The following is a 27,854-nucleotide window of genomic DNA, read 5'->3' on the forward strand; positions in this document are numbered from 1 at the left end:
GGCAGCCACTCGGCCCCTCACAAAATTCAAGGCCTTTCTCACCAGGACCTCCTCTATGAAGGGAGTGATCTCGTTCGTATATAACTTCCTACTCACCACCACGCTTTCCCCCCGCCCATGGTATATGTCCATGTGGGAAGGTTTTCTTCAGCGAGCTATAACTGACGAGGAATGGACTCATTTGTGGTCTGACATCTTAAGATTTAATCATTCCATGGAACTCCGTGAAGCCCATCTGAAGACTATGATGGACTGGTACTTACACCCGTCCAAGCTTAGGCAGATCTTTCCCAACACCTCAGACAGATGCTGGCGGGGCTGCGAACTGCTTGGGGACTTTCAGCATATATGGTGGGATTGCCCAACTATTCACCCCCCTTCTGGGAAGAAATTCTGGCACATATAAAGGACATGTTGGGATACCCCATCCCCACAACTATGGCGGGTGTCCTTTTGGGACTCCGAGACTCCTCTCTAGAACATCAGACCAGAGCGGATAAAATGATAATGTGGCTTTGTATTGGTGCAGCTAAGATTACTTTGGCAGCCGCCTGGAAACGGAGCGAAGCGCCGGCCATCTCCCTCTGGCACTCCCGCCTATGTAAATTACTTAGCCTGGAACGCATGTCAGACATTTTCAGAGAGAACTATAAGAACTTTGAGTTCAAGTGGGGTCTCCTTTCTCTCACGAGGCCTCCCATCGGCCGTCTGCCCTTCCACCGTTAGGGCCCTTCATCTTTTTCAATTTTGTTTAGACTAATATCGTAGGTTAATTCAACTGCCTGCATGTTGCCGCCACCACGGTAGGGGAGTGGGGTGGGAACCAGGGAGGGATTATTCTTTTTTAGTTTTCATTAAGTTCACTCTTGAGGGGGGAAGGTTATGTTATGATAATATATCCACTGTGGGTAGCGCCTTCCAACAGAGAGGCTTAGAAAAGTTAATACGGCAGAAAGAAGATGAATCGCATCTAGAGTTACTGTTCGAACTCTTTACTTGATAGACTGAACTCCAAGCCCCGTTATTATCAGAAGCTGTACCTTCCAGTTAAGCCACTCTTTGTAACAGGGGTTAGATCTAAGCTGGACAATACATCATGTCAAATCATCTGTTTTTCTGCCAAAGAATACTCCGCCCCTGCGAGGATAGTTGTGTGGGTATTGTTTCAGATTACTTCAAACTGTCAAATCAATAAAAATATCTTTGACAAAAAAAAAAGGTAAATCCTGTAACGTAACCTTAATATTGGGTATAAAGCCTAAACCCTGTAACCAGGCATGCCTTCTCGTTGCCACAGAAGACCCCATTGCTCTGGCTACAGAGTCCAACGTGTCCAGCCCGGATTGGATTACTCAACGGGCAACTGCCTGAACATCCGTCAGCAGTTCAGAAAAATGCCCCTGGACCTCCGTAGGCCATTTTGGAACGACCTCCTTAGCTGTATCCATGAGGGTGTGAATGTAACATCCCAAGAGACATGGAGCATTGGTCGATTTCAAGGCCATACTCCCAGATGAAAAAACATTTTGGCAGACTGCTCCATTCGATTCTCTATCAGGAGGTGTGGATGGAAAAGAACCAACTTCCTGGCATCACAGGTATAAAAGGAATGAACGGTGCCTGTGGAAAATGAGGGGGAAAACCTCCTCCCGCGCACTAGATGGATTCACAGCCCTTGCAAGAATGCTAAACAAACCATTTTTAAAATGTGACGTATCCGATCCCGGAATCGGGAAAGCAGGATATGATTGATCCAGAACAAAGGGCTCTGAGGCCGTACAAGGCGGCACCAAATTCGTCTGCGGTTGTTGAGTCTGTTATCTCGGCGCTGGAGGTGGAGTTACCGACCTCGGCGCCGGAAGAGTAACATTCCTCGGATTCTGAGGAGTAACAGCCCTCAGAGCAGGAGACACCCCTGGTGAAGGAGTTGGAGAGATCTCATCTTTGCAATGACGCCTAGGACTCGGAGACACGACTTTGGAGTTGCGTCCTTCAAGAACGACACAGAGAACCACGGCGCCGCTTCTTTTTATGCTTCTTAGATGATCTTGAAGTATGAGGCATCTGCAACTTCGACTGGATCTCCTGCAACCCCTTTTCTGTCTTTTGGATTTTGGCCATGAATAACTTGACCTCCCTCTCCTTCAGGGCCTTCGAATTCATCCGCTTATACAAAGTGCATGTCCCGACGTCGTGATCGGAGGACAGACACCACAAACTAACTTTGTGCAGGTCACTGAGAGACATCTGGCCCCTGCATTCCCTGCTCGAATCCCGACTTTCTAGGAGCAGTAATCTTCCACGGCTACAAAGTGGCAGCAACAGTATCAAAGGAAACTCCTAGAACTGTAGAGCCTTGGAAAGAACGGTTACACGTCGACAGCGCAGAAAAAAGGGAACTGACGTCAGCAACCAACTAGGTCTTTTTATGGCTCCGATGACATCATGCGAGGTGGCATGCAGAGCCGTTCCATTGTGACGTCCTTGTCGGCGTGGGAGAGCAGAGGAGAAAGGTTTCTGTAGAATGCGGCGCATGGGGGCATTTCAAAAGGTGACGAATCCACAGGCAGATGTGTCAATCAGAAACAATTCTTAAAATGGTGTTCGGACCCAATAGCGTTTTTGTACAAAGACATACATCAATTAAGTGTCATAAGCATAGGAAGTAGACGAAATCCCAAAGGCATTAATCTGAACCTATGTCAGGTGAAGAGTCAAGTTCACTCGCATTTTGCAATCCTAGGACACCCACAGTATTGGAGGAAGGGGGTGGAAGCATAATTGCTGTCAAGCTGCTGTTATAGGTGGCATGTTGGACCCTTTCTTGCATTTGTGGAGGATTCAAGTCAGATCCAAATATATAATGCGCGTCTGCCAGTAGCACAGACGTATAGAGCAACGTTCCTCTCTTTACCTTTACTCTGCGCCTCTATTCTTGACTGCAGATGAATCGCTGGTGGAGGCAATGCCCTTTAAAGGCATACTAGAAAAGGCTGCAGTGTCTGAATGGATCCCGCCAGAGATAATACTAGTGGAATGAGAGGACTCACTGGTGGTACCCCAAATTAAGCCCTGAACAGTCCCAATGGGGCCTAGATTCGCATTAGAGGGGACAAACGCACACTGGAACGTCTCCATCATCTTGTGGAAAAAAGGGCTGGATCAGCGCCCAGTGCAGAGAATTCTGCATAATCAAGTGTCAGAAGCATAAAATGCACCAGCTGTAGTGGGACTCACAAAAGCCCTGGAGGTAGCACTGTGGGAGTCGGTCTTTCAGACGGATTCCCACAAGCTTCAGCTCCAAGGAAGACTCCTTTGGGGATGGAGTGAGCTGAGGAAACTTACCTTTGAACCTCGACTGGCATAGAGATGAAAGCACTATGGGCTTCCTTTGTTTTGTCTGGGAGGGTGTCAAGTAAGAGGAAGAGTGCGTTCTCGAGGGAGACCTCAAAATGGAACGTGAACGGAAACGTTCCGGGGGGGGGGAACAAAGAGTTTTGCCTTGCATTCTTTTATTGCCTTGGGGTTCATGCCATGGCACTGAACCAAACAGTTTTTCAAAAGAAAATGCTCCGAGAACATATCTGTGTAGGAACAAATCAAAGCTAGAAACTTCGGATCAGCAACGGGGAGCATAGAGAAACTGCAGTGATAATAAACAGGTAAGAAATCTACAGGTAGAAGTATCCATCGCAAGTGTCAATTACCTGAAGAGAGAAAAACCATGACTCCACGGTAATATGAAAACAGCACTTTCATATCTGTGGCTATAATGACCTTCCCCAATTAGAACAAGATCGTACACAGCATACACGCAGTCTATTGCAAATGGTGCTGGTGTTCTCACAACAAGTGTGGTACTTGAAAGATGTGCTAAATGTTCGTTGTAAAATTATTGGCAGACCATTAGTAAAAAAAAAAAAAACCTTAAACAGAGTTATAACGTATGTATTCTAGGACATTCCATGAAATAAGCTATTCTTAAATCATCTACACAATTGTCCCGAAAAACATGTTTGCTACATGGATACATGCATAAATAAATACTATCAATGTTCGAAGTGGAACAGGATTAAATGGGATTTACATTTTGAACTTCCCCTAGATTACTACAGGGGTAATCAATTGGAAACGCCATGACTTGGTTTACAGAGACTTTAAACTCATGAAATCTCGAGGACTGCCTCCTGAGGCGGTCCAGGCAACACCTGCCACTGCTGCTGATCAGGCCATTAAACGCGCAATAAAGGTGAAAGCGCGCTCCCTCCGACAGGAGGTTCTACAAATCCCCCCCCCCCCCCCCCCCCCAGTGTGAGTTCAGCGCGGCCCGTCCTCTTCAGGTCCTAGCAACGAGACAAATATGCAGTCATCTGCAAGTCTATGCACGACAAACGCCCGGGGCACTTGCAAGCGTCCTATAAACTACACACAATATAGGCCGGCTAATGCTTTGATGCACAGAGGACTCTAGCTCGCGCTTCCTGAGATTTTATCATGCAGTAAAGTTACCACCCTTTCTGATGTGAACTCTTAACAAAAGTCAATTTACAGAAAATAGAGGTGTTCCACCAGCTGCTTGAGAACTTAACTTGATCAACAGGCAGTTAGCAGCAAGTGGTCCTTCAAGTAAGGTTAAATTCCACAAAGCTCGTGCACGTTCGCGAGTCCTGTAGGTGAAAGGTTGCTTTCTACCGTCCCTCCCCCAACAAACACAGCACAATGCAAACAGTGTCCAAGCACTTACACATTAACGCCTTACCTGGGGCTGAACCGCGGCAGGGAGCACCGCCTGCACCTCATTCTTGGTTAAATCCGCTTTACTCTCCTTTACACCATTATCCATACCAGGCGCGGGCGCCAAAGGGGGCGGGAAGCGTCTGCTGGAAGGAGAGAGAAGCAGCGGTTAGGTGGACCCGTCTCCGTCGGCGAGCACTGTCTGCACTGATAGCACTAAACCGAGTTTTACTTCAATGAGCTCTCCCCCACATGGGCCACAAACATGCACGAACCCTTTCTACGGTGATCCGGTCACAGAGGACGAAACCAGGGAGCAAGGGCAGCCGCTGTAATGTGCAGCTCGTAACACTCATGTACTTCCCTCACAGGCCTGCAGCACAGAAACCTGAAACCCAAGGCCCGAGCGGGGGTTCTGTGCAAGACCTCTAGGAAGTTTGGCGTAATGGGGGCGTACACAGGCTGTTATTTTGGGCACCTCAAATTCCCACCAGTCAAGCCAACTCCGGACACGTGTCCGAACTCTGCGCCAACGTGGGCAACTTCACAGTGACTAGAAATAAAAGGGTAAACACCCTGCCCCCGGCTCTCAAGGACCACAGGCAATGCTACTCTTTTTAAATGTGCACGAGTTATTCTTACATGCATCTCTCCACTAAAAGTATTCCATCTGGAAGGGATGTATCATTTTTAGTTTTCTTACGTTACATGTCACTGGCTAGCCCTGTACATTGCAGTCACAGCACACACTGGCGATGGTCAGTGCAATGGTCAGCAGAGGAGCACGCCAGCTGCGTGGACTGAGAAAGAAACACAGGCCCCACGCACAGAGGAGAGAGCCAAGAGTGAAGTTTCCTCCAGCCTTGCTGCATTGTCCCACTAGGAGGAAGGGCCTCACCTGAACCCTGTGGGCACAGGTCCAGGCGATTGCGCAGCACTCTCGCACTACCTGCTCCACTGCTCCTCAGACACAAGTGACTGATGACTTGAACCTTCTCCAGGAACTCAAGGCCTTACACCACCATACAACTATACCTTGAAGACTTTAATTACCATCTACACACTTGAGTTTCAATTCCACAGTTTTATTAAAGTTACTATTCCCCTACTCGCAGACGGCTCATCAGATACTTTGAATCATGCCTTACCGAAATTTAATCATAAAACAAGCATTGGCATAGCCAATAGGTCTCGCCTTTGGGACCTTATAAGTGTTTAGCCATGCAAAAGTTGCATAACTAAATACTTATAAGGTCTAAAAAGCGAGACCTATTGGCTATGCCGTGCGGCCGCTAAAGTGAAAGTAATCGCGGTAAAGCGCGGCGTGCGCACATGCACTGTAGCTCTAGGCTGGCCTGGTAGCACTTTTTGGAGCCCTCTCAATAAGTCTCGCCAGACCAGCGCATGCGCTGGGTCAGGCGAGACCTAAACAATGATTATCAGAGGTTCATGATCCTGCGGAAAGCGGTAGATATTCATTTCTTGCAGGATGCACAACTTTCGGGAGAAGGTTCAAAAAGCCAACTTTGTAACAGTTCATCAGCCAGCCTGGGCATGCTTCGGCTGCAAGTGGCATGTCTGTGCCTTAGCCACCCCTTCCAAACCAAATTACCATCTCTTTTTCACACCCTTTACCCTGGTAGGTGGTGGGCGCCCCTTCCTTTTACTATATGGGGAAATCCAGGCTCTCTGCCGCATTAATGCCGGTTTGATCAGCTTGGCCTTTGCTCCAACAAGTCACTCATACAATCATCTACCCAGAAACACATCACAGATTCTCCTGGTCACTCAACTGTTACAATGCACCTACCTACCTCTCTACGCACACTAACCATGCCCCCTCCACAGAAAGATCAGAAGAGTTCATTCAGCACTTTCACAAAAAGGCATATTTCCAATCACATTCGCAGCACGTTCAGGAAAGGCCTTCACACCACAGTCTGTCAGTCACATTAAACTAGGACATTAAAGCAACTATTAACGCATCCTACTGACATATTGTGTTGACATGAGTTTGGATAAAGAGAGTAATATATGCAGAAACAGATCTGTTGTGATATTTTTTGTGGTCGTGGTCAGGTAATTACCTCACGTTTTGTTGATTTGGATATGAAGCAGGATCAAGAATTTGTGACAGGACTCAAGGGTAGTTTTATTGTCTGTTCCAAAGGTCTATTTTTAGCAATACCTTGGAGGGTAACACATCATGTGATTTGCTTTATAAAACATTTGAGACATAAGACAACAACATAAAAACTATTAAGCACTGATATATGTTGGGGATAATTAGATGAGGTAGGAATGTACTCACGCTGCTATTTCATAAGAGAGTCTTTGGGTTTTGGAGAGTGGTGAAAGAGCACGAGGTATTTGAGATGAATATGAAATGATGCTTCAGGATAAATATCTTAATATATCTCCTTAGAGATGATTGGATTATTCAAATGTATGAATACAGAGAGGTATAGTGACTGCAAAAAAGGTTATTCCACGGAAGAGCATAAAAGTGGGTCAACATTTCCAAGTTGGCAACAAAAAATACAGTCAGTTTTGCCAGCAGTGATTGCTAAGATTTTTTGGGGTGGCTACTGGGAGCCATAACACTGCTTGCTAAGGCTGCTAACGACATGGTTAGATCTTTCCTGATTATCTGGAACTATCTAGCATTGCAACATTTTAATTAACAGGGGTTCGCCCACAACTCCTTTGTCTTCAGTTATCATTTTGTAAACTATGTGACAGTTTAATTAAATGAAAGAAAGAAAAATAAATCTGTCATCCCATGCTAAAGCTTCACAAGCGAAATAAATGTAATCATTTAAAAAACATGGGAACAGCCAGACTTGCCTGAAATGGTCAAATGCCGTGGTGGCCAAATCCGACAGGTATGGTAGGGTAAGGAAACTCTCCCTACTGTGTTCATCTGCATTGCCACAAAAAGCTATGTTTGTTTCCACTTCACAAGGTTGCTTTCCAGCCATTGAGTCACAGCTCAAAATAAACTACAGTGCGTCCTCTCACTCTCGCCCCCCAGCTCAGGGAACCTCAGCACGTCAACCCCGCAGGGAGTCACTTCACATGGGCAGATGTGGCCTCACCCACAGAAATGTGGCTCCCTGCACTTGGACAGCTAGCTTTACAAAACATGTGTTATAGGAGCTGCTCTCGTGGACTTACTGCTGACTTTCCAGAAGGGCAAGGTTCTCAACTCGCCTTGCTCAGTTACAATATCTTGGGTATATCAATGAATGCCCAGTCCTTCCCAAGTCTTTCAATGATGACGAACAAGACAAATCTTCCCTTTGTGTATTTTAAACACACTTTTCAGCAATCATTCACCTCATTATTGCACTGACTACTTCTTCGAAAGCCCCAAAGCCTACTAAGCGAAACACTCTAAAGAGTACATCCTCAGAAACTGGACTACCAGAAGTCCTATATCAATAATAAAACCCAGTCAACGATGTCCATACGAGTGTGAAATATCCATCGGCGAGCTCCTACAACATGATATTTGGGGTCAAGGACAACAGGTTTATTTTGTCAACTGGGCGAGTAGACTCAACCTACCTCAGCACTAACCCTCTGGCTACCAGTTTACTATAGCACATTATAGATCAGTAAAGAAGGAGTGTCTGTCATAAAGGTAAGATTTGTACCCATATGTACAAACTGCTCTAACTTATATGGTATATTGAAGCAAAGTCTTTGGTTTTTAGGTGCTCTAAGGAAATGCATGGAGCTGTGTGCATGGTTTGCATTACTGACGGTGGTTCAAGTATTCACAGGTTAGCAAAATTTAATAATCTGCGGCTACTTACAATGCTGCTATATTTCTCAATAATTATATACAAATATGAGCAGATGCTTCAAAGCAAGATTGGTGATGGCTTTCAAAATGAAATGTAGCCAAAAAAATGAAAATGTGCAAAACCTTTTCCTAAATTAATGTGCAATGTTAAATACCTTTTATCTAAGGCAACCTTTAGTAAAATGTCCGATTCGTGCCAATATTTGAAAAAAGATATATAATGGAGAATCTGTGTAAAACTATTATTGGTATCTAAAACTAATACTGACATCCAAGGACCTGCTTTAAGTTGGATCTGCTCCTTCTTAACAGAGAGAACACAAGCTGCCAGCCTGTTACTTTACTACCGGAAAGACTTCTGAGGTGTGCCTCAAGGTTAATTTCTTACCTCACCCTCTCCGTGTATACAAGGCCCCACTGGCCAAAGTCACCCATGCACACATCAAGATCTTTTCATATGCCGATGACCTGCAGCCCAGACTCTCCATCTCAGGCAAGACCGGCAACAAATAAAATAAGTTCACCATCTGCAAGAGCATAATCGCTAACTGGATGAAAGTAAACTGTCTCAAGCTCAAAACCGTCAAGACACATGTAATGATCTTCAGCAAGAACACCTCGCCATGGGACTTCAACTGGAGGCCAGTCAAACTCAGAACCACATCTAGCACCCACGCCAGGAATCTCAGAATCATTGGACATGACAGCACAAGTCAACGCCATCACTGCATTCTGTTTCTACACCCTGAAGATGCTGAGGAAGACCCGGGGGAACGCTGGGTGGTAGGAAATTTGTGTCAGCCCGGTGATGCCACAACTTTCCCACACAAAAATGTGTGAAAAAGGTGATTTTTTCAGCTAAATTTGAGGTTTGTAGGGCATTCTGGGTAAGGAAACGTTGGGGTATCCACGCAAGCCATACCTCCCTGGAATCCCCCGGGTGTCTAGTTTTCAGAAATGTGTGGGTCTGGTAGGTTTCCCTAGGTGGCCGCCGAGCACCGGGCCAAAAACCCAAGTGACCCCCCTTGCAAAACCAGGTCGTTTTGAGATAGGCAATTTTCATGTCGCCTCACTACGTTTTGGGTCCTTGCCTGTCGCGGGTACTTGGGCCTCCCACACGAGTGAGGCACCGTTTTTATCGGGAGACCTCGGGGGAACGCTGGGTGGTAGGAAATTTGTGTCAGCCCGGTGATGCCACAACTTTCCCACACAAAAATGTGTGAAAAAGGTGATTTTTTTCCAGCTAAATTTGAGGTTTGCAGGGCATTCTGGGTAAGGAAACGTTGGGGGATCCACGCAAGCCATACCTCCCTGGAATCCCCCGGGTGTCTAGTTTTCAGAAATGTGTGGGTTTGGTAGGTTTCCCTAGATAGCCGCCAAGCCCGGGGCCAAAAACTCATGGGACCTCCTTTGCAAAACCAGGTTGTTTTGTGATAGGTAAGTTTGATGTCTCCTCAATTGGTTTTGGGCCCTTGCCTGACGCGGACACTAGGCCGACCCACGCAAGTGAGGTACCATTTTTCTCGTAAGACTTTGGGGAACGCGGGGTGGGTGGAAATTTGTGGATCCACGCAGATTCCGGAACTTTCCACCACAGAAATGTGGGGAAAATGTGTTTTTTTTGACAATTTTTTAGGTTTGCAAGGGATTCTGGGTAGCAGACCCTGGTGGGAGGCAGTCAAGTCACCCCATCCTGGATTCCCCTGGGTGTCTAGTTTTCAAAAATGTATAGGTTTGCTAGGTTTCCCAAGGTGCCCGCAGAGCTAGGGTTCAAAACCTACAGCTAGACATTTTGCCAAAAAAGGGTCATTTTTCACTGCGAAATTGAGGTGTGACCACGTTGCGTTTTGTGCCGTTTCCTGTCGCGGGCACTAGGCCGACCCACACAAGTGAGGTACCGTTTTTCTCGTAAGACTTTGGGGAACGCGGGGTGGGTGGAAATTTGTGGATCCACGCAGATTCCGGAACTTTCCACCACAGAAATGTGGGGAAAATGTGTTTTTTTGGACAATTTTTTAGGTTTGCAAGGGATTCTGGGTAACAGACCCAGGTGGGAGGCAGTCAAGTCACCGCATCCTGGATTCCCCTGGGTGTCTAGTTTTAAAAAATGTATAGGTTTGCTAGGTTTCCCAAGGTGCCCGCAGAGCTAGGGTTCAAAACCTACAGCTAGACATTTTGCCAAAAAAGGGTCATTTTTCACTGCGAAATTGAGGTGTGACCACGTTGCGTTTTGTGCCGTTTCCTGTCGCGGGCACTAGGCCTACCCACACAAGTGAGGTACCATTTTTATCGGGAGACTTAGGGTAATTCAGATTTGTAAAGGAACTGTTATTATCTATTGACTTTCGATGCATTTCTGCCTTCCAAATGAAAGATATTGTGTAAAAAAGAAGTCATTCTAAAAAATGACTGATAATTCTCATGCTAGTATGAGTATTCCCAATTTCAGAAATGTGCAAATATCTATTGTTTCTAAACTCTATATTTTGTTCCCATTTCAGAAATACATAGGTGTCTTTCATACCGATTTTTCCATGTACACATTTTTACAGAGTAATTACTATATACCCGGTACATAATAAAAAACCATTGCAAGTTGCTGCTCAGTTTTTGGCTCTGGGTTCGTCGGGTTCTTGGTGAACCTACAAGTCCTATATATCCCCACAACCAGTAATGTCCAGCGGATGTAATGGTATATTGCTTTCAAAGGGCTGTCATAATTAGACGAAGTTACAGGTGAAAACGTTGACACAAAATGCTGTTTTTTTCAACTAATTTTCAATTTATCCTAGATTTAACTGTTAGTTTCTATAAGAAAAAAAACTTGATGGATCTACACAAATGACCCCTTGCTGAATTCAGAATTCTGTCTTCTTTTTGAAAATGTATAGCTTTCCAGGATCCATTATTGCTTTTGTACCCATTTCTGCCATTAACTGGAAGGAGGTCAAAAGCACAAAAAATAGCAAAAATAGGCTATGTCCTATGTTGGGTTTCTGACAAAAGTCTGGTATCCCCGAAAAGCTGGGAAAATGGCGATTTCAACCCCACAAACCCTTTTTCGATAACATTTGGAGGCAAAAACCCAGATGCTTTCAATTGCAGCCCTTTTTTTCCCATTTTTCCGAGAAAAAAAACAAAATGTTGCTGTATTTTGGCTCATTTCTGTAACCCTTCTAGGAGAATCCACAAACCCTGAGTACCTTTAGAATCCCCATGATGTTGGAAGAAAAGGACGCTAATTTGGCGTGGATACCTAATGTGGTCAAAAAGTTACAGGGGCCTAAGCGCACACTACTCCAAATAGCCAAAAAAAGGCTTGGCACAGGAGGGGGAAAAGGCCTGGCAGCGAAAGGGTTAAAGATAAAGTAAACAAACAAAAAAAAACATATCACTGAACTACAACTCCCATGAACATTAGGAGTAACCATGGCCACCAACAATCCAGTCACATTGCATTCCGCTAGTCCATATAATAATGCTGGTGTTGTAGTCCTTTCTCTTTCTTCACTGCTTCCCCGTCAGTTAAGTCACTTCACTCCTTCTTCCTGGGATAGTTTGGGGATTTGCTTGATGAACTACTGTATTTGTTGTATTAATTGTGATCGCTCTGCGAGTCTGGCTTAACGCTCTGCGAGCGCACTTTAGTCAGCGGCTTACCTCCGCTTCTTTTTTCCGCAGGGGAGGCTTTTCCGCTCTTTCATGCCTCCAATGCATCTCTTCGCACCACAGAGCTGCTAGAAGCGCTCCGGAGGTCACGTTTGCGCTGAGAGATTAGAGCGGCCTCCTGCACGTGCCTGAACCTCCCTGCAAACCCTTGCCTGACACCGCAAAGCGGTAAGGAATACGGGCTTAGCCCATTCTGCTGATTTCCTCTCACACATTGACGTTACTCCGGCTTCCCTTCTCACTGGCAGGTGGTGACTTGATCTGGAGAGCATCAGCGAGGAGGCTGCCCCCCTTAATTTTATTGGGGCGTATTTATATTTATATTCTGGGGCTCTTACCCTCCCTAACAATGCAGTCGCAGGGGGACCACGATTATGCACCTTCGCTTTCCTCAGAGGAGGAACGGCTCCCCCAACAGCGCATTCATGCAGGGGTGGACAAGCTCCTTTCTAGGGCCATTGCCCAGGCGCTGGCACCCCTGCACGAAAGCGTTGATAACTGTCTGCCCAGGTCTTCAAGGGCACGGAGATCCTGGGGGATGACGGGGCTGGGCCTAGTGGGGTGAACCCGGTTCACTCACTTAAGACTAATAAGCGTGACGCGTCGTACATTGAGGACCTCAGTCGGCTGACTGAAGTCTTCCACAAGCGTGCACGAACGCTTTGAGATGCACCCTACCAGGAGGAGGACATACCCGGTACTACCAGAGACGAGGTTGCCACAGATTTCGACACCAAAGAAGGGTTTCCAGACATGGGGGAGGGTGAATTTGACGAGGAAGAAGGCTCCTCTGACGAGATGCAGGACTGGCAGGTTTTGGCGCCCACAGTCTTCTAATTCAGAACTGGGGGAGGGTGCCCCTTCTGACATGTTCGACCCCGCGGGTATATTTAGACTGCGCACTACGGATTGGGTTCCAGACAGCAAAGTGGCTGAGTACGTGGCCAACAAAATTAGACAGCCTCTCAGCAAAGAGGTGAGAGCTCACCTCAGGTCGGAATGCCCTCGACCGTCCCTGGCTGACAAGGTTACAGCTACCCCAGAGATAGACTCCAAGCTGTGTACCTTCTTCAGTAAGTACATGAGGGACCCCAAGAAGGGGATTGATAGGTCCTGGAGAGCCTGCCAGGACAAGCTCCTGGACGTTGTGGGTCTGCTAACTAAGATCATTGAACTCGCTGAGCAGTCAAGAGTCAGGTCAACCCCTTCCCACAGATGATGTAGCGGGGTGGGCGCAGAGAGCGGTAGGTCTGCTGGGCACCCTCTCAGCAGAACGTTGTCATTCTCTCCTCCTGAAAATAGACCCTAAGTTGAGGGAACTCTCGTCATCTGAGGCAGGTCCCGTAGCCCAGGGATCCCTCTTCGGTGATCTGTTCGTCAAGGAGCTCGGGAAGTTTGTCTCGACGTTTTTGTCTCTTGACAAAGCCCAAGCGTCGATGAAAAAGATCTTCCCTGGGAAGGTTTTTGGCAGGGCCGGAAGAGGCAGGGGTCGCTCCTCCGGCCGCCAATCCTATCAAGGCCCTAGAAGAGTCCAGGCAAGACAAAACAATGGATAGAAGGACAGTCGCCAAGGAACCTTCTACCCCTCTCGGGGCAGGAAAGGAAAAAACAACAGAGGCCATGGAGGGGCCCACAACAACTCCGACGGATACAGTGGTAAGCACCAATCTGTGTTAAGACCTATTCGGTTGGGGGGGGGGGGGGGGTGTGGCGGGTATAACCTTGTTTTTTCACAAGTGGGCAGAGGTCACCTCAGACCCTTGGGTGCTGGAGACGGTAAAGGGGTACCGCATAGAGTTCTACGGAACCCCAGTTCAATCGGTCAAACCCCGTCCATTGGTTTTCTCCTCTCAGGAAGCATCTCTCATAGTCCTGGAGGTTCAAGACCTTCTGACCAAGGGCGCAATATGCCCTTCGGAGCTACACCCCAGGGGATTCTTAAACAACCTGTTCTTAGTAGAAAAGAAGGACAAGGGTTTTCGAACCGTCATCAACCTCAGGTCTTTCAACAAGTGGCTGGGTTACCGCCACTTCAAAATGGAGGGGATCCACCTCCTCAGGGACCTTCTGCTACAGGACGATTGGTTGGCGCGTCTCGACCTCAAAGACGCCTACCTGATGGTTCCCATTTTTCCCCCGCACTGCAGACTCCTCCAATTGGAGTGGAGGGAGCAGGTTTTCGAATTCTAGACCCTGCCATTTGGCCTGTCATCAGCAGCATGGTGCTTTACCAAACTCCTCAAACCAGTGGTGGAGCACCTACGGACCTTGTGCATCAGGCTGATCATTTATCTGGACGACATCCTGTTGATGGATCAGTCCAGAGTACAACTGATCACCCACTTGAATATCACGATAAATCTACTCCATCGTCTGGGGTTCACAATTAACCAACAGAAGTCGGACCTGGTCCCACAGCAGAGAATGATATTTTTGGGCTTCAGGACAGATTCCAGATCGGCGACTCAATTTTCCACAGCAAAATATCGTCAAGATCAAGGAAGAACTAAGCAAAGTCCTCAGGCAGGACAGAATCTCCTTGTGCCAGCTGGCCAGGATTGTTAGTTTATTATCTTCCTCGATACAGGCCATCTTCCCGGGACCGCTACACTACAGGGCCCTGCGGAGACTAAGAGCATCCCATCTACGGAAGGGACTCACTCACTCCGAACTAGTCTCTCCGACACAGGAAGTCAGGACAGACCTCCAGTGGTGGATCGACAGCTTGGAACGGACGTGCGATCTTTGGCTCTCAACCGGATCTGGTGATAGAGTCAGACCCCAGTCGCCTGGGCTGGGCTGCCAGATGCGGATCGACCTCCATGGGAGGCAGGTGGACAGAGGAGGAGCTTGCTCTCCATATCAATTTCCTAGAGCTTCTGGTGGGCTCTTTTGCTTTTTCGGTCTTTCACGAGGGACAGAGTGCCATGCTGCATCCTACAAATGGACAACACGACAGCGGTGCAATACATCAACCGCCTGGGTGGTAACCGATCCAGAGCCCTAGCGGAGCTTGCCAAGGACTTTTGGCACTACTGTCTCCACTGCCAAATCTCGGTGACGGCAGAGTATCTCCCCAGAACGCAGAACTCCATAGCGGACTGGAACTCCAGACACTCCAGAGACGCCAGTGACTGGAGACTCAACCCAACGGTCTTCCAGGCACTAATGACCATTTAGGGTCCTTGCCAGATAGACCTTTTTGCTTTCAGATGGAACACCCAGCTGCCCAGATACTTCAGCTGGAGACCGGATCCGAGAGTGAGGCAGTGGATGCCTTCCTCCAAAACTGGTTGACAGACCTAGCCTACGCCTTCCCACCTTTCCTATTTATCCAACGTGTGGCAGCACAAGCTCGTCGGAAGAGAGCCTCGATAATTCTGATCACCCCGATCTGGCGTTGGCAGGCATGGTTCCCTTCTCTCCTAGAACTATCTTGGGACGTCCCGATACGTCTTCCATGGTACGACGAACACCTGATGGTCCCCCTGGGCCATTCTCATTCTTTGGTTCTGGTTCTCCAGGGCCATCTCCATCTTATCAGCTAATTTGGCAATGCTGCTCTGCCTTATCTCGTGCAAAAGATCTTCAAAAAGGAGGGCCTTGGACCCATCTGCCAGAATTTTTACCCCGGAGGGGGTCACATTCAACATCTCAAGGAGAACAGAAACGAGTACCAGGTCAGTATCCTATCCAGCCTTTCCTGAATCTTCGAAGTTGTGTGTGGTCAGATGCCTAAAAGCCTACGGAGATATGACATTGGGGGTAGGGCCTCCCGGGGAATGGCAACTTCTGATTGGTATTAAAAAACCATTAAAGGCGGTGTCATCCCCGACCATTGCCAGGTGGGCGAGATGGATCAGGGCAGAGGCGGTCATCGATACTAGTGAGTTTGGGGCACATTCCACTCGGGGGGGCTATGGCTTCCAAAGCTATCCAGGTAGGGGGGAGATTGGAGGATATTATGAATGCGGCGGATTGGTCATCCAATTCAACTGTCAAAAAGTTTTATTTTAAACCAATCCATGATGCAGCCGCACTGGTGGTAAGTAAGCTTTAAAAATGCATAATCTTCGCCTCCGGTCCGGACTTAGAATGAAAAATGTTCTAGTTAACATGAAGGAAAGTTGCAATTCTATTAAGGACGCGGAGGCGAGGATTATCACCCCCTGGCATTCTCCACCTATGCCCCCCCCCCTCGGAGAGCTGACACAGTGACATTCATGGGGCTACAATGGACAAGTTCCGGTGATTGCCAGGAAAGTACTGCTTCTTGTTCTGATGTGACTTATGGCTACGACTGCATATCATGTATTGACATTGTTGGTTATGGTTCACAGTTTCTCTGTTATTCTTTAACGTCTACCATGAGACTGCAGTATTCCTTGCATTCTTTCGTTATTAATGCCATGTCTTATGATACTATTTGGTTGTACATTTCTTTGCTTTGTCTTTGGATTACACTGGTTAAAGGTTAAAAGAGAGTTCTTAATACCTTATCCATATCTTCCTAGGTTCAGATTCTAAGACACAATAGGATTCAACGGGCTAAACTTCCTCCAGCGAAGAAAGAGGAAGGACTACAACACCGGCATTATTATATGGACTAATGGAATGCAATGTGATTGGACTGTTGGTGGCCATGGTTACTTCTAATGTTCATGGGAGTTGTAGTTCAGTGATATGTTGTTTTTTACTTTATCTTTAAACATGCTGTTAATAAAGAGTGAAGAAAGTAATGCATAATCCTCGCCTCTGCGTCCTTAATAGAATTGTAACTTTCCTTCAGGTTAACAAGGAAATTTTTCATTAACCGCAATATTAGTGAAACCCAAGGACAGCCTCACTTCCATCGAGGCCTATATTTCTAAAATATGGCAGCAAATACTTATTGATTCATGCAGATACGTGCTTGGTTGTTTGGTTTCAAAGAATTGTTGGTGACGTTTTTTTCATTTTTTTTTTTAAATCTATTACACGAACAATAAATATACTATAAATTATGCTCAGGAGAGAGACATCATAAATGAGTTATTCTTGCTGAATGTGAACATGGGACAAAAAAAAAGAAAAAAAATGGTAATATTTTAGATTTCTTTTTTTAAGTACAGTACTCAACATTATGACGGCACTAAACAGAATTACCTTGGTGGGAGTTATGTAAAAGTGCCGAACCACAAAAATCTGTTTCGGCACTACTTCTGTTTAACACTTGAAGTAGCATGTGTACAATTTACAAATAATACATTTATCTTAGAGAAACTTAGCATGCCATGATTCTCAAGGTGGTGGTTAAAATGAACACAGCAAAGCAAAAAGGAGTCAGCAATACATAAGAAGTGTAGAGTGTGAAGTGTACTGCCAAACCATCATTGGAGGATCATATTAAGGATGGTTAAAAGAAAACATTGCAGGTAGATAGGAAGAAAGGCACATAACTGCAAAAAATGAAGTAAGAATGCCAACTGTCCACACCAATGGAAATACGCCTATAAACAGTGCCATGTGCAACTCTGTTGGCCACCTCTAAGGGAAAGGTCAACAAACCAGAGGAAGCACTCCACTCCAACAGCAACAAAGTGGATACGTTGATGCCTAAAACGTTACCCACGGGCAGGGTGGAAGTCTTTGTTTTACGGACTACTAAAACTATCCTTTTGGACCCGAAGAAGTGCCTCCTGTAATACTTCCATGAAGCAGCTTCTACCGAAGGCTTGTTTCATGAGTCTTAACATGAGCATATCTTTCTAAACTAACAGACATAGGAGCTCTGAAAATGTGCATATGTTATTAAACATTCAAGCAGCAAACTGGGCGAAAAGACAGGACATCTCATCATCACCACTAAACAGCACACCTGGCCACCAACAGGACAAAAACATTTGTATAAATAAAAAAGATACAACCACTACTGAGGTATGAGCATGTTGAACATCATTCTTCATACTACTAGCTCTTGCTTGAAGTATTGTTTCGAAAATAGTTGACAGTTGGTGGTGCTCGCTCTACTTTGACTGACATTAAGAACAAAAAAAAACAGCCTGAACAAACCGTAAAGCAACCCCGTCATGCCATAACAATACCTTATTATAAGATGTATCGGGTGGCTTGTTACTCAATAGCAAGTGTAGCAACTATTTGTTTACTACTCAGACGAGGAAGGCAGATAAAAAAACCAAAAAGAGGCAAGACAAAAAGTAACTTCAAAAGCACCAGCACACATTATGATCTTGACATTGGAAGTTACATAAACGTCAGATCGTATTTCGGTTATTTGAAGTGTCAGAGGGCATTTTAATACACCCCATTATTGAAATGCAGCGAACCTCTTTATCTTAAGCCATGTCAGTGGGAGTTCCTATTAGAGTAAACAGTACAACTATTTATTCTACTTATAATTGTATTGAGAGAAGAGACGGCGGTACAGTATACAACGTGGGAGGAGCCCAGAACAGATCCTTGCTTTAACTTTTACCTACTAAGCCGCATAATCTGCCCAGCAGGGAGCATTTCATGAGAGAAAGTCCAAAGATGCAAGAAAGAATGTAGGTAGACACACCCTAGAGACATGTCACAACCAAGAGATGGGGTGGATTCACGGGCAAAGGTCAAACTAACGTGCTCCAAAACAAGAATGACAGTAACATATTTACAACACATCGGCTTAACCTAAAAGGGACTGACAAGATATTGACACGTTTCTTTCTCCAGAGGTACTACTGAGCAAGCTTTGTTAACTTTTAGACTTCGCTAAATTTATTTGAAATATTAATAATGCGAACTCAAGGACCCAAATGAATTGGAATGAGCCAAAGCTGTTTTCTTGCTAGATATCCCTTCCTCTACAGAGACTGCTAAATCGTGTAGATTACTGTTCTTCTAAACAATTTGAAATGCTCAAAAGTTATTTAAGAGTATGATCACAAATTCAAAAAACACTACTGAGTTCTGATTGGCGAACCAGAACCCCTAGAGTCATGAAAAACGTTCTATATATAGCCACAAGGAAGGGGAGGCTGGGTCTTCCCAACATTCAACCTTACAGTCAAGCAGCCCATATCAGGCCGGCTCCCGACTGGAACCACAATCATGAAAGCAAACCACAGGTACAAGTGAAGCAGGCATTCTTCCAAATCCCACTTCAATCTCGCCATGCCGCCCCAGAGCCAGACCTAATGCCCGCTTGTTATTACAAGTCACATTGATTTTGCCAGAAGATTGGAAATCTATAGTAAGAAAGAAAGGTATTACATCATACCCCTCTCCCATGACATGAGTAACATACTACTCAACTTTTATGACAGAAATTCTACACCCAAGCTTCTGTAGGTGGAACCATCACTAGTTGACTGTAGTAGATTTCATTATTCAAATGTAGTAAGTAGTAACAATCTTTATTCGGTTAAAAAATATATACCAGAAATGATCGATAATCATACAATTTATGCTTGTTCCATATCAATAGGATAGGCATACAATAACCGATCCTGCATTCATCAAAGATATATACAGTATTACAATCGATAGAATTTGCGATGCAAGCCTATGTATATTGCATTCTTGTTACGTTTGGAAATGTTATGTGTCTGGCACGAGCTGAGCGCTCCAGCTCAACTCTATTGAATGTAATGATACATTTGTTATGGTTTGACCTTCCGCCTCAGCCTGCAGAATGTAATGATACATTTGTTATGGTTTGACCTTCCGCCTCAGCCTGCATTTATTACAGTGACATATACCGGCGAAGAACTTGCTACAAGACAAAATTAGAGACAACCTGAACCCGAAGCGAGAAGTGGAATATAGATTAACAAAACTACTACACTGGTTGAACAGACGGGAAGTAAAGGCCGTGGTAAAAAGAAAGATGATATGGACAGAGGCCATGTTCGTAAAAAAGCACAAGCAAAAGGGTATGAACTTGGCTGCGATGCCATATTAAAGATCTGTGTCCCACACTTAAACACAAATGTGTAAAACACTAAAAAAGAGACACTGGGGAAAATATGGACGAGGGCAGCTAAACCCTCTCTCTGCATAAAGCATAAAGAAAACGCTAACAAATGACTAGATTGTACCTCTCCCCTACTAAACTGCAGGCTACGTCTGGCGGCTCAGATGTGTGGTGAGAGGCACCTTTCTGCATGCATGGTGGTCCTGTATCCACATACAAACGTACTGGAAAGAGATTTGGGAGAAAAAAAATAGAGCAGTTACTGAGGTCTTTCTTCACTCCACTCCCTGCTTAAACTCGTTAGCCATCCAAAGTAAACAGCATATTCTCTTTGACGGCACCTATGGAGATACTACTGATCACACACTAATATTAGTAATCACCCAACTTTGGAAACTTTATATGACCCCCCCCACCCTCATGATCAATATGTGGTGGGGAAAGAGGTACTTGTTTTTAAAAGAGATAACAATGATTTTCTGTCAATCTATGGCATATTGTAAGTGAAATAACTGTTAGCATGGTTAAAATAAAAAATAAAGCAGTTTAAAAAAAATTGGTTTAAAAGTACACACGAAGGATATGGGTCTTGGGCCAGAGCATCACAGAGTGTGAAGTTTCCGCATGGACCGAAGGGAACCATTCATAGTCCTGCTGCGATATCAAATGACTCCACAAAAACTGAGCATGGCGACAGTTACAAAGTTTTGAACACTGGTAGAGTGGGTGAAACCAGAAGTCTCTGCTGATGCAAGTGTACCCGGAGGAGGCAGTCAGCAGTATGTACTTTCAGACTAAGTGGGAAAAGGTGAAAGATCCGGTGCCGAGCAAGCTACTGCCAAGTTACGAGCGAGATCCTCTGTGGCCAGAAAAAGTGCAGAAACACTGTTTAGTCAGGGTTTCAGCTGCCTGGCAGAAGTAGAGGTCGACGAGGTGACCAAAGTTACAATCACAGAACAGAGATAACCAAATAGGAATCCAAAATCCTAGTTTAAAAATTGATAAAGTCACTGAGATTGAGATTTCTGAAGTGCCACTTGTCTCACTTCTTTAGATGCCTGCCCTTGGAAAAAGCATGAGACAGGTACATCTCTGCCACCCAGGGAGGTGGGCATAACATACAAAAATGTTTTCCACATTCCAACACATTTTTTAAAAGGAAGCTCAGCTCCATTTACGGAGACACTTTTGAAACTCCTGCATGCTGTAGCACTAACACAAAACCAACCAGAGTCACTTGTATGGTTACTGGTAAAGGGCCCAGCCTCCACAACAAACAGGACCCCCAATACTCTGCTCAGAAGCATTTGGCTTCTTCTTATGTTTGGTTATAGAAATTAACTAAGCTGACCTAAAAACGCAAATGGCATATTTATTTAAGAACACAAACATAGTTAACCATAAAATCTACTTAGAAAGATGTGCTGTTAGCTCTGTTAAAAGATCAGACTGAATTGTTCTAAGATGTAGGTGAAAAACTAAGAGCAAACCTCGAAAGACAATGTGCTAAGACACGTTCCTTGGGGATATACTTTCAAAGAACAGGCAGTCTGTGAAAGGACACAGAAAGCAGCAAACATACAGCAAGTCTCATACTAAGCCGTTTCAATTGATCAATTTGTTTTATCATCAACTATATATCAATAGCCAAGTGGAAGAAATAGGATGGTATAATAACGTGTGAACCATTAGAGCACATCAAGGCATGCTGGGTAGATGTCTATTTTACTACACAAGACCACTTAAATAACACAATTCAGACACTGTTCCAGGCCTTCATGCTGTACATATTAACGATGGATTTAGGCCTAGATCTCTGACTGGGGCTGAGTGACATTGTTCAGCATTTCGTTCATCAATAATTCTTTTTGAATTTGTCACCAAAAGTTGGACAGTATGCCCAGACGTTAGTCCTGTGCTCGCCATGCCACTGGAGTCAAGCTATCCTGGCTGTTAAAGGGTGAAGCTCCGAAACCGGTCCCAGGATGCATGTTTCTGGTCCAGGGACAAATTGGTCAGGCAGTTCGAGCTGGACTGTTCCCATGGGGTGGAGGGTCAAAACTGATTTGCACATGGCTGGGTCCCAACTGGAATATAGCGTGGTGAGCAAAAGCAATGGATTTAGGCTGAGATCTCTGAATGAGGGGCGAGTGTGACATTGTTCTGCATTCCATCCATCAATTGATTTTTTTTTTTAGCACATATCAGTCTACTGAGATGCAACGAGTTTTTTATTACTAGTTCACCTTTTCATCAGTATATACAATTCTGTAAATCATTCATTATCTTGAACCACGCTTGATCAGTGTATAATATATAATTTTATGTTATGCTCTCAACGCATATTGGGACACCTGTCCTATCGTCAGGGAAACATTAATCAGTTAAAACACTAGAACTCAGTGTCTAGTTACCCTGGACATTGAGTCTCTCTACACGAATATCCCACAGAATGATACAGTCAATGTAATTAGGGAGATTCTTGTGGACCAAGATTTGGGCGGTGCAAATGCTGACTTTATTGTGGATTGCGTCAACCTGATCCAGAAAAATAACATATTTCTATTCAAAGATGAGTATTTTAAACAGCTGAAAGGGACCAGTATGGGGGCAACCTGTGCGCCGAGTCTGGCCTGTCTTTATGTTGGCCAGTTCGAAATCAGGCACATTTACAATGAGACAGCCCCTTTTTTCGAAAATGTAGCGGGCTGGTACCGCTACATTGACGATATCTTCTTTATTTGGGAAGGCACCATTGAGGATCTTGAATCATTCTTGGAATGGCTTAATCTAGGAGATCCCAATTTGAGATTTACGTCTCATTTTGGCAGGACTAGAGTTGATTTCTTGGATATCTCCATTAAAAATACCAATGGCCTTTTGGAAGTAGAGTTGTTCACCAAACCGATGGCTAAGAACACTCTTCTACACTTTTCGAGTTTTCACCCCAAATCTCAAAGGGATAGTATCCCTTTTAGTCAGTTTCTCCGTCTTCGGAGGAACTGTTCTGACTTACAAGATTTTTACAAACATGCTGCTGATTTGAAGCGTAAATTTAGAGACAGAGGGTACCCGAAAAAACTTTTGACCCACTCCCTTAAACGTGCCAGGTTTTACGATCGAGATGCTTTGGTAAATAAACCGGCAGTAAAGAAAGAACCACCTAGCAAAGTTGTCTTTGTTAGCAAATTCTGTAATATGAGTAACCAGATTAAGAATATTGTTAATAAAAATTGGCATATTCTAAATCATGAGGAAGAGGTAAAATTGGAAAGACCATTATTTGCCTTTAAAAAAAAACAATAACCTGAGAGATATTCTGGTACACACCTATCGGGAAGATGGGTCTAATAACCAAAAAACTATGATGAATGATCGGGCGACTGGTAACCACAGATGTGGAACCTGTAATATATGCCCTCAGTGCCTACAAACTAAAGAAATCAAACACAATGGCTTCACAGTCAGATCAAAGTCTTTGAATAACTGTAGGAGTAAGAACGTTGTGTATTTTCTCCAATGCCCATGTGGGCTAGGGTATGTGGGAGAGACGGGAAGAGAACTACGTGTTAGGCTACAAGAGCACAGATCAGCCATTAAAATGAAAAAAATTACTGCCCCCCTAGTGCCACACTTCATTGAATCTGGACATGGTGAGAGTGATTTCGGGTGGTTTATTTTAGAGAAGGTCAAGATAGATAGGAGAGGTGGAAATATGATAAATAAGCGAAAATCAAGGGAACAATGGTATATTTCCCACCTTAATACTGCGCAGAATGGTTTGAATTCAAGAGAGGAGTGGGAACGTTTGTTAGTGGCAAGATAAAGTATAAAATTCTTTCTTGTATACTGTGTGGTTTCTGACTATCCGTTCTTATATGACCAGTATAGAGATACCTTATGTGGATTGGACAACCGCCCATTGAGTAGGGGAGTCTTCCCTTGGCTATGATACACTGAAAATGAAATTCGCATTACTGATGGCATTGGCACAGTGGATGAAAGTATTTGTTTAGTGGCCTCTGTGAAAACAATCACATTGGATGAAACATCGCCACTTTGATCGTATGATCTGTTAATCTAACTAGTCATATTTTTAGTTTTATGGGATGGAATTATAATCTGTGTTCTCGGATGGGACATACAGATATATTCTTGGCGAAATTCGGAGACAGACCCGCCATGTCCCTACAAAATAAGTACTCCGGTTAGTGGAACAGAAACAGAACTGAAAGCCGGTTTTAAAAAGACCCCCGTTTTCCTTAAAATAGTTGTCTAATATCGTATCCTTCTTAAACTAACATGAGATTTGTTTGGCGTGACTGCTGATGAGGATTTGATTAGTTCCATTAGATGTATATTCATAACCGACTATTGTTTGACTCTTCCAAGATGGCGGCTTTCGTCGTGATACTTTAGACCAAGCTGACATGGAGTCATAACTGCACCGGAAGTGCTTGGTTGGCTACCGGTGGGTCACGAGAGGAGAAACAATATATAAAAAGCCGTTACTAAATACGAAAACAATTGGATTTGCACAGAGGGCGCATTGTGAACACCGGAATAGGCGTAGCAAAGGTATGGACTCAAATAGGTGGTTCGCGGTTTGAAATTTGATCTGGGAGTTAGGCTTTGTTTTTTTCAACTATGGGCCGCTACATGTTTAAACTAAGAGGAAATTTTTCCTTCTTCCCCCTGTAGTATTTTTACTTGCACTGAACCCTATGCAGGGACTTTTACATGCCCGCACCCGACGTGATATCGTGGTCAGTAGAGAAGCAAGCTTGACAAGGTAAACTAATAATACTCTACCGAAGTTAGCATATTTGGTTCTGCCGCGAGCGTGATACAGGGACTAGCGGGAGAGATTTTGACTGGTTTTGTACAATAGCCGTGATTAGGGTTGTTCTAAGCAAATAAATATAGGCACTTTAGTAATAGCTCTTTTTAACAAGTATGCTTGATAAGAGAACAATAGGGATCAATAGTGTAGATCCTGCCCATATGCTTGGTAGCCATCGCTGAACTCTCTTAGCACATAGACCTAATGTCGTAAACGGCCAGAGAACCATGATAGACTTTTGTTGTAGGTGTGAAAAAACATTATAGAATTCCGCTTGTATACTCCCATTTAATTGATGGTGAGATTCTATAAACTCTAAACGCTAGCTGTGAGACTAAATACAGGCTCAAATAAAAATAGTTGTTATATTTATTTTGCTTACAGGTTTCAGATCAAATAGTCATACGCCAGTAAGAGAAGGATTATTACCTTAATATTGAAGCTAATACCTGGAGGTCTTTTCAGACTCGGAGGAGATAATTTTAAGGTACATAAGATATTGTTCAGTCTCCTGAATAACTTTGTTGTCATTGAGAGATCACATAAAAAAATCTTTTGGGTTTTTACGTCTCATCTGAATAGGTGTCTACATACCCTATGTGAAGGGCTATTATTGGCCACAGAAAAGCAATTGAAGACCCTCTGATTGGAGATAGATTGGAACAAATTGCCAACTATTAAATGTGAGTCGTTATTATGACTATTTATGATGTCCTGATGAAATGGGTCATATATATTCTTGCCTAAAATAATAAGTCCCAATGGGGCAAGGAAGTATTATGGGAGCGCTAAAAGAATTAGACAATCGATACTGGAGCAATCTGGAATTCTTTTTTACGTGACTCCAGATATAATATTTGGATATTACAGCTTATGTGGAATCGTGTTAAGTAGGGGTTCCACTAACATCAAATATTTTCTAAAATATTAAAATTGGTTGAATGTATGTTTTGGTTGAAAAACATTTTTTATGTAGTAGGATGAGATATTCGGTTGGTGGAATGTATGATGACAATGAGAGAAGAAATAGTCTTTATTAGATTTTTTTTTTTTAATTTTTGTTATGTTATTTCTTTCAGATTTTCGTTTGTATTTGTAACGAAATTGGGACTTCATCTAATTTTTCCTGAAGAAGGTGTTGGCAGTTAATACAAGCCCACCGAAACGAGTTGATGCTTTTAAAAGAGAAAACCACATAAAATCATTGATTACTGGTTTGGTGACATGTACACCTGTAAACTATATCTTTAGGGTCACCTCTGATGAATCGTTGGTTTGGTGATTTTTCTCTAATCAATAGGACATAGCTGTCCTTTTTTACTGTGTTCCCAATTTGTACATTGTGTGATGTTTATCAATTTATAATGTGTGTAGTGTTTTTTAACAATATATGTATAGTTGACCAACAATGATTTATGAGACACTGATTTGACTAGATTGTTATTGCTTCATAATTAGCTATATAACAATAGATAACATATACTTTGTATAGTGTTTAGTACAAATTAAATAAATACAGTTTTTTATTGACATTTTTCTTCTTCTCAATTGTTTTGATTACATCTGTCCTGCCGGTTCCCATCCTACTAGTGTGCAAGGTGTATGGATTGTTATGTATCTCTGACAAGGAGGTTCTATTTGTTTGACTAAGGTCATTATTGGTGCCCCTCTCCTTTGTCTTTTGGGGTCCCTCTCCCTTTTTAGACTTACCTTTTCTTTATGACTGGGTCTAAAACCCAATATTGTTGCTACATGTCTTCAAATATTTGGATACGATCCAGCCACTTGCACTCATGGCTCAAATTATTTTACATCTCTAAGCGAGTTAAACATCCATAATTAAGATTAACTAATTAATTAGAGTAGGAGAGTAGGGTCTGCAATCCTATGATCACCCAGATTTTTTGCTTTTGCTTCATTGGTTTACGACTTTCCCTGGCTGCGGGCCTGCCAATCAGACCCACAGCCTAGCTGTTCTCTCTCGAAATTAACACACATGTACATTAGGTGCATCCACTAATTGGAACTGGGCCGCCTTATCAGTCCCTGTATCAGCATACCACAGGTATCCAGGGCATCGGTGTACCCAGGGCCTACCAGGGGCTGCAGCATGTATTATGCCACCCCTGGATGGCCGCCCAAATCTGACACAACTGGCTGCACGACAGCTGGGGCAAGGTGGTGTAATCACCCGTTGCTGTAGGTGTAGTATTCCTATACCTAACCCTAAAATGGACGCATGGATTCCTGTCAGTCACTCCTATGGCAGGCCTTATCAATCCTGAAGGCAGAGTGCTGGGAATCATGTGAGATGGTGCTCTGGCGCGAGCTGAGCCCGTCGACGGCTTGCGGAACCAAATCCTAATAGCCGTTCCATGGTGACGCGGGCCAACTACCTTAAAGTGCATTATAATCCTCGCGGTTATTTGCTAACTTTGGCATCGCATCACCCAAACATGTCGAGTAAGGTGTCATACGAATTGGAATACGAACCCCTCGCCAGTTCTGGCGACGGGGTTAGCATTCCACCCTTCTAGAGGGACACGACATGGAAGTAACCTTGAACCCCGGTTAAAGTTGACTCAAGCCTCAGCATCACAAAATGGATGCTGCCACCAGACACAAGTCTGACCTCCTGCTGCTGGGAGACCTTCCAGCGAGGGGAGCTTGGACAAAGGGTTTCCTGTCGAGGGCGGTGTTAGCACCATCCCAGACAGGGTTTGTGTATCCCAGGTAGGCAGGGCTGAAAGGAAGGTGATTGCAAGTGGCACCCCGGTGCTCACTGTGCATAGCCCGGCTCAAACCAGTTTCGGGGGCACACCAGCCCCTGAGCTGGGGCGAAG

General features: G+C 44.4%; 1 protein-coding gene across 4 annotated transcripts in view; it reads right to left on the reverse strand.

The window, feature by feature from the left end:
• The window catches only part of SLC25A42 (solute carrier family 25 member 42), a 147,223-nt gene that overhangs the window by 106,082 nt on the left and 13,287 nt on the right, over window positions 1-27,854 (reverse strand). Inside the window, exons 1-2 of one of the 4 annotated variants that reach the window (XM_085639356.1) lie at window positions 5,010-5,124; window positions 4,760-4,880 (exon numbers count right to left, since the gene is read on the reverse strand). In XM_085639356.1, coding sequence (XP_085495482.1) covers window positions 4,760-4,843 — 84 coding nt within the window. In that variant the 5' untranslated portion in view covers window positions 4,844-4,880; window positions 5,010-5,124. Of the gene's footprint in view, window positions 1-4,759; window positions 4,881-5,009; window positions 5,125-27,854 lie in introns of those variants that run through there. The other 3 variants (XM_085639357.1, XM_085639358.1, XM_085639355.1) reach the window with 3 other exon arrangements.

This window comes from Triturus cristatus, chromosome 12, assembly GCF_964204655.1.
Source record: "Triturus cristatus chromosome 12, aTriCri1.1, whole genome shotgun sequence".
Lineage (NCBI taxonomy): Eukaryota > Metazoa > Chordata > Amphibia > Caudata > Salamandridae > Triturus > Triturus cristatus.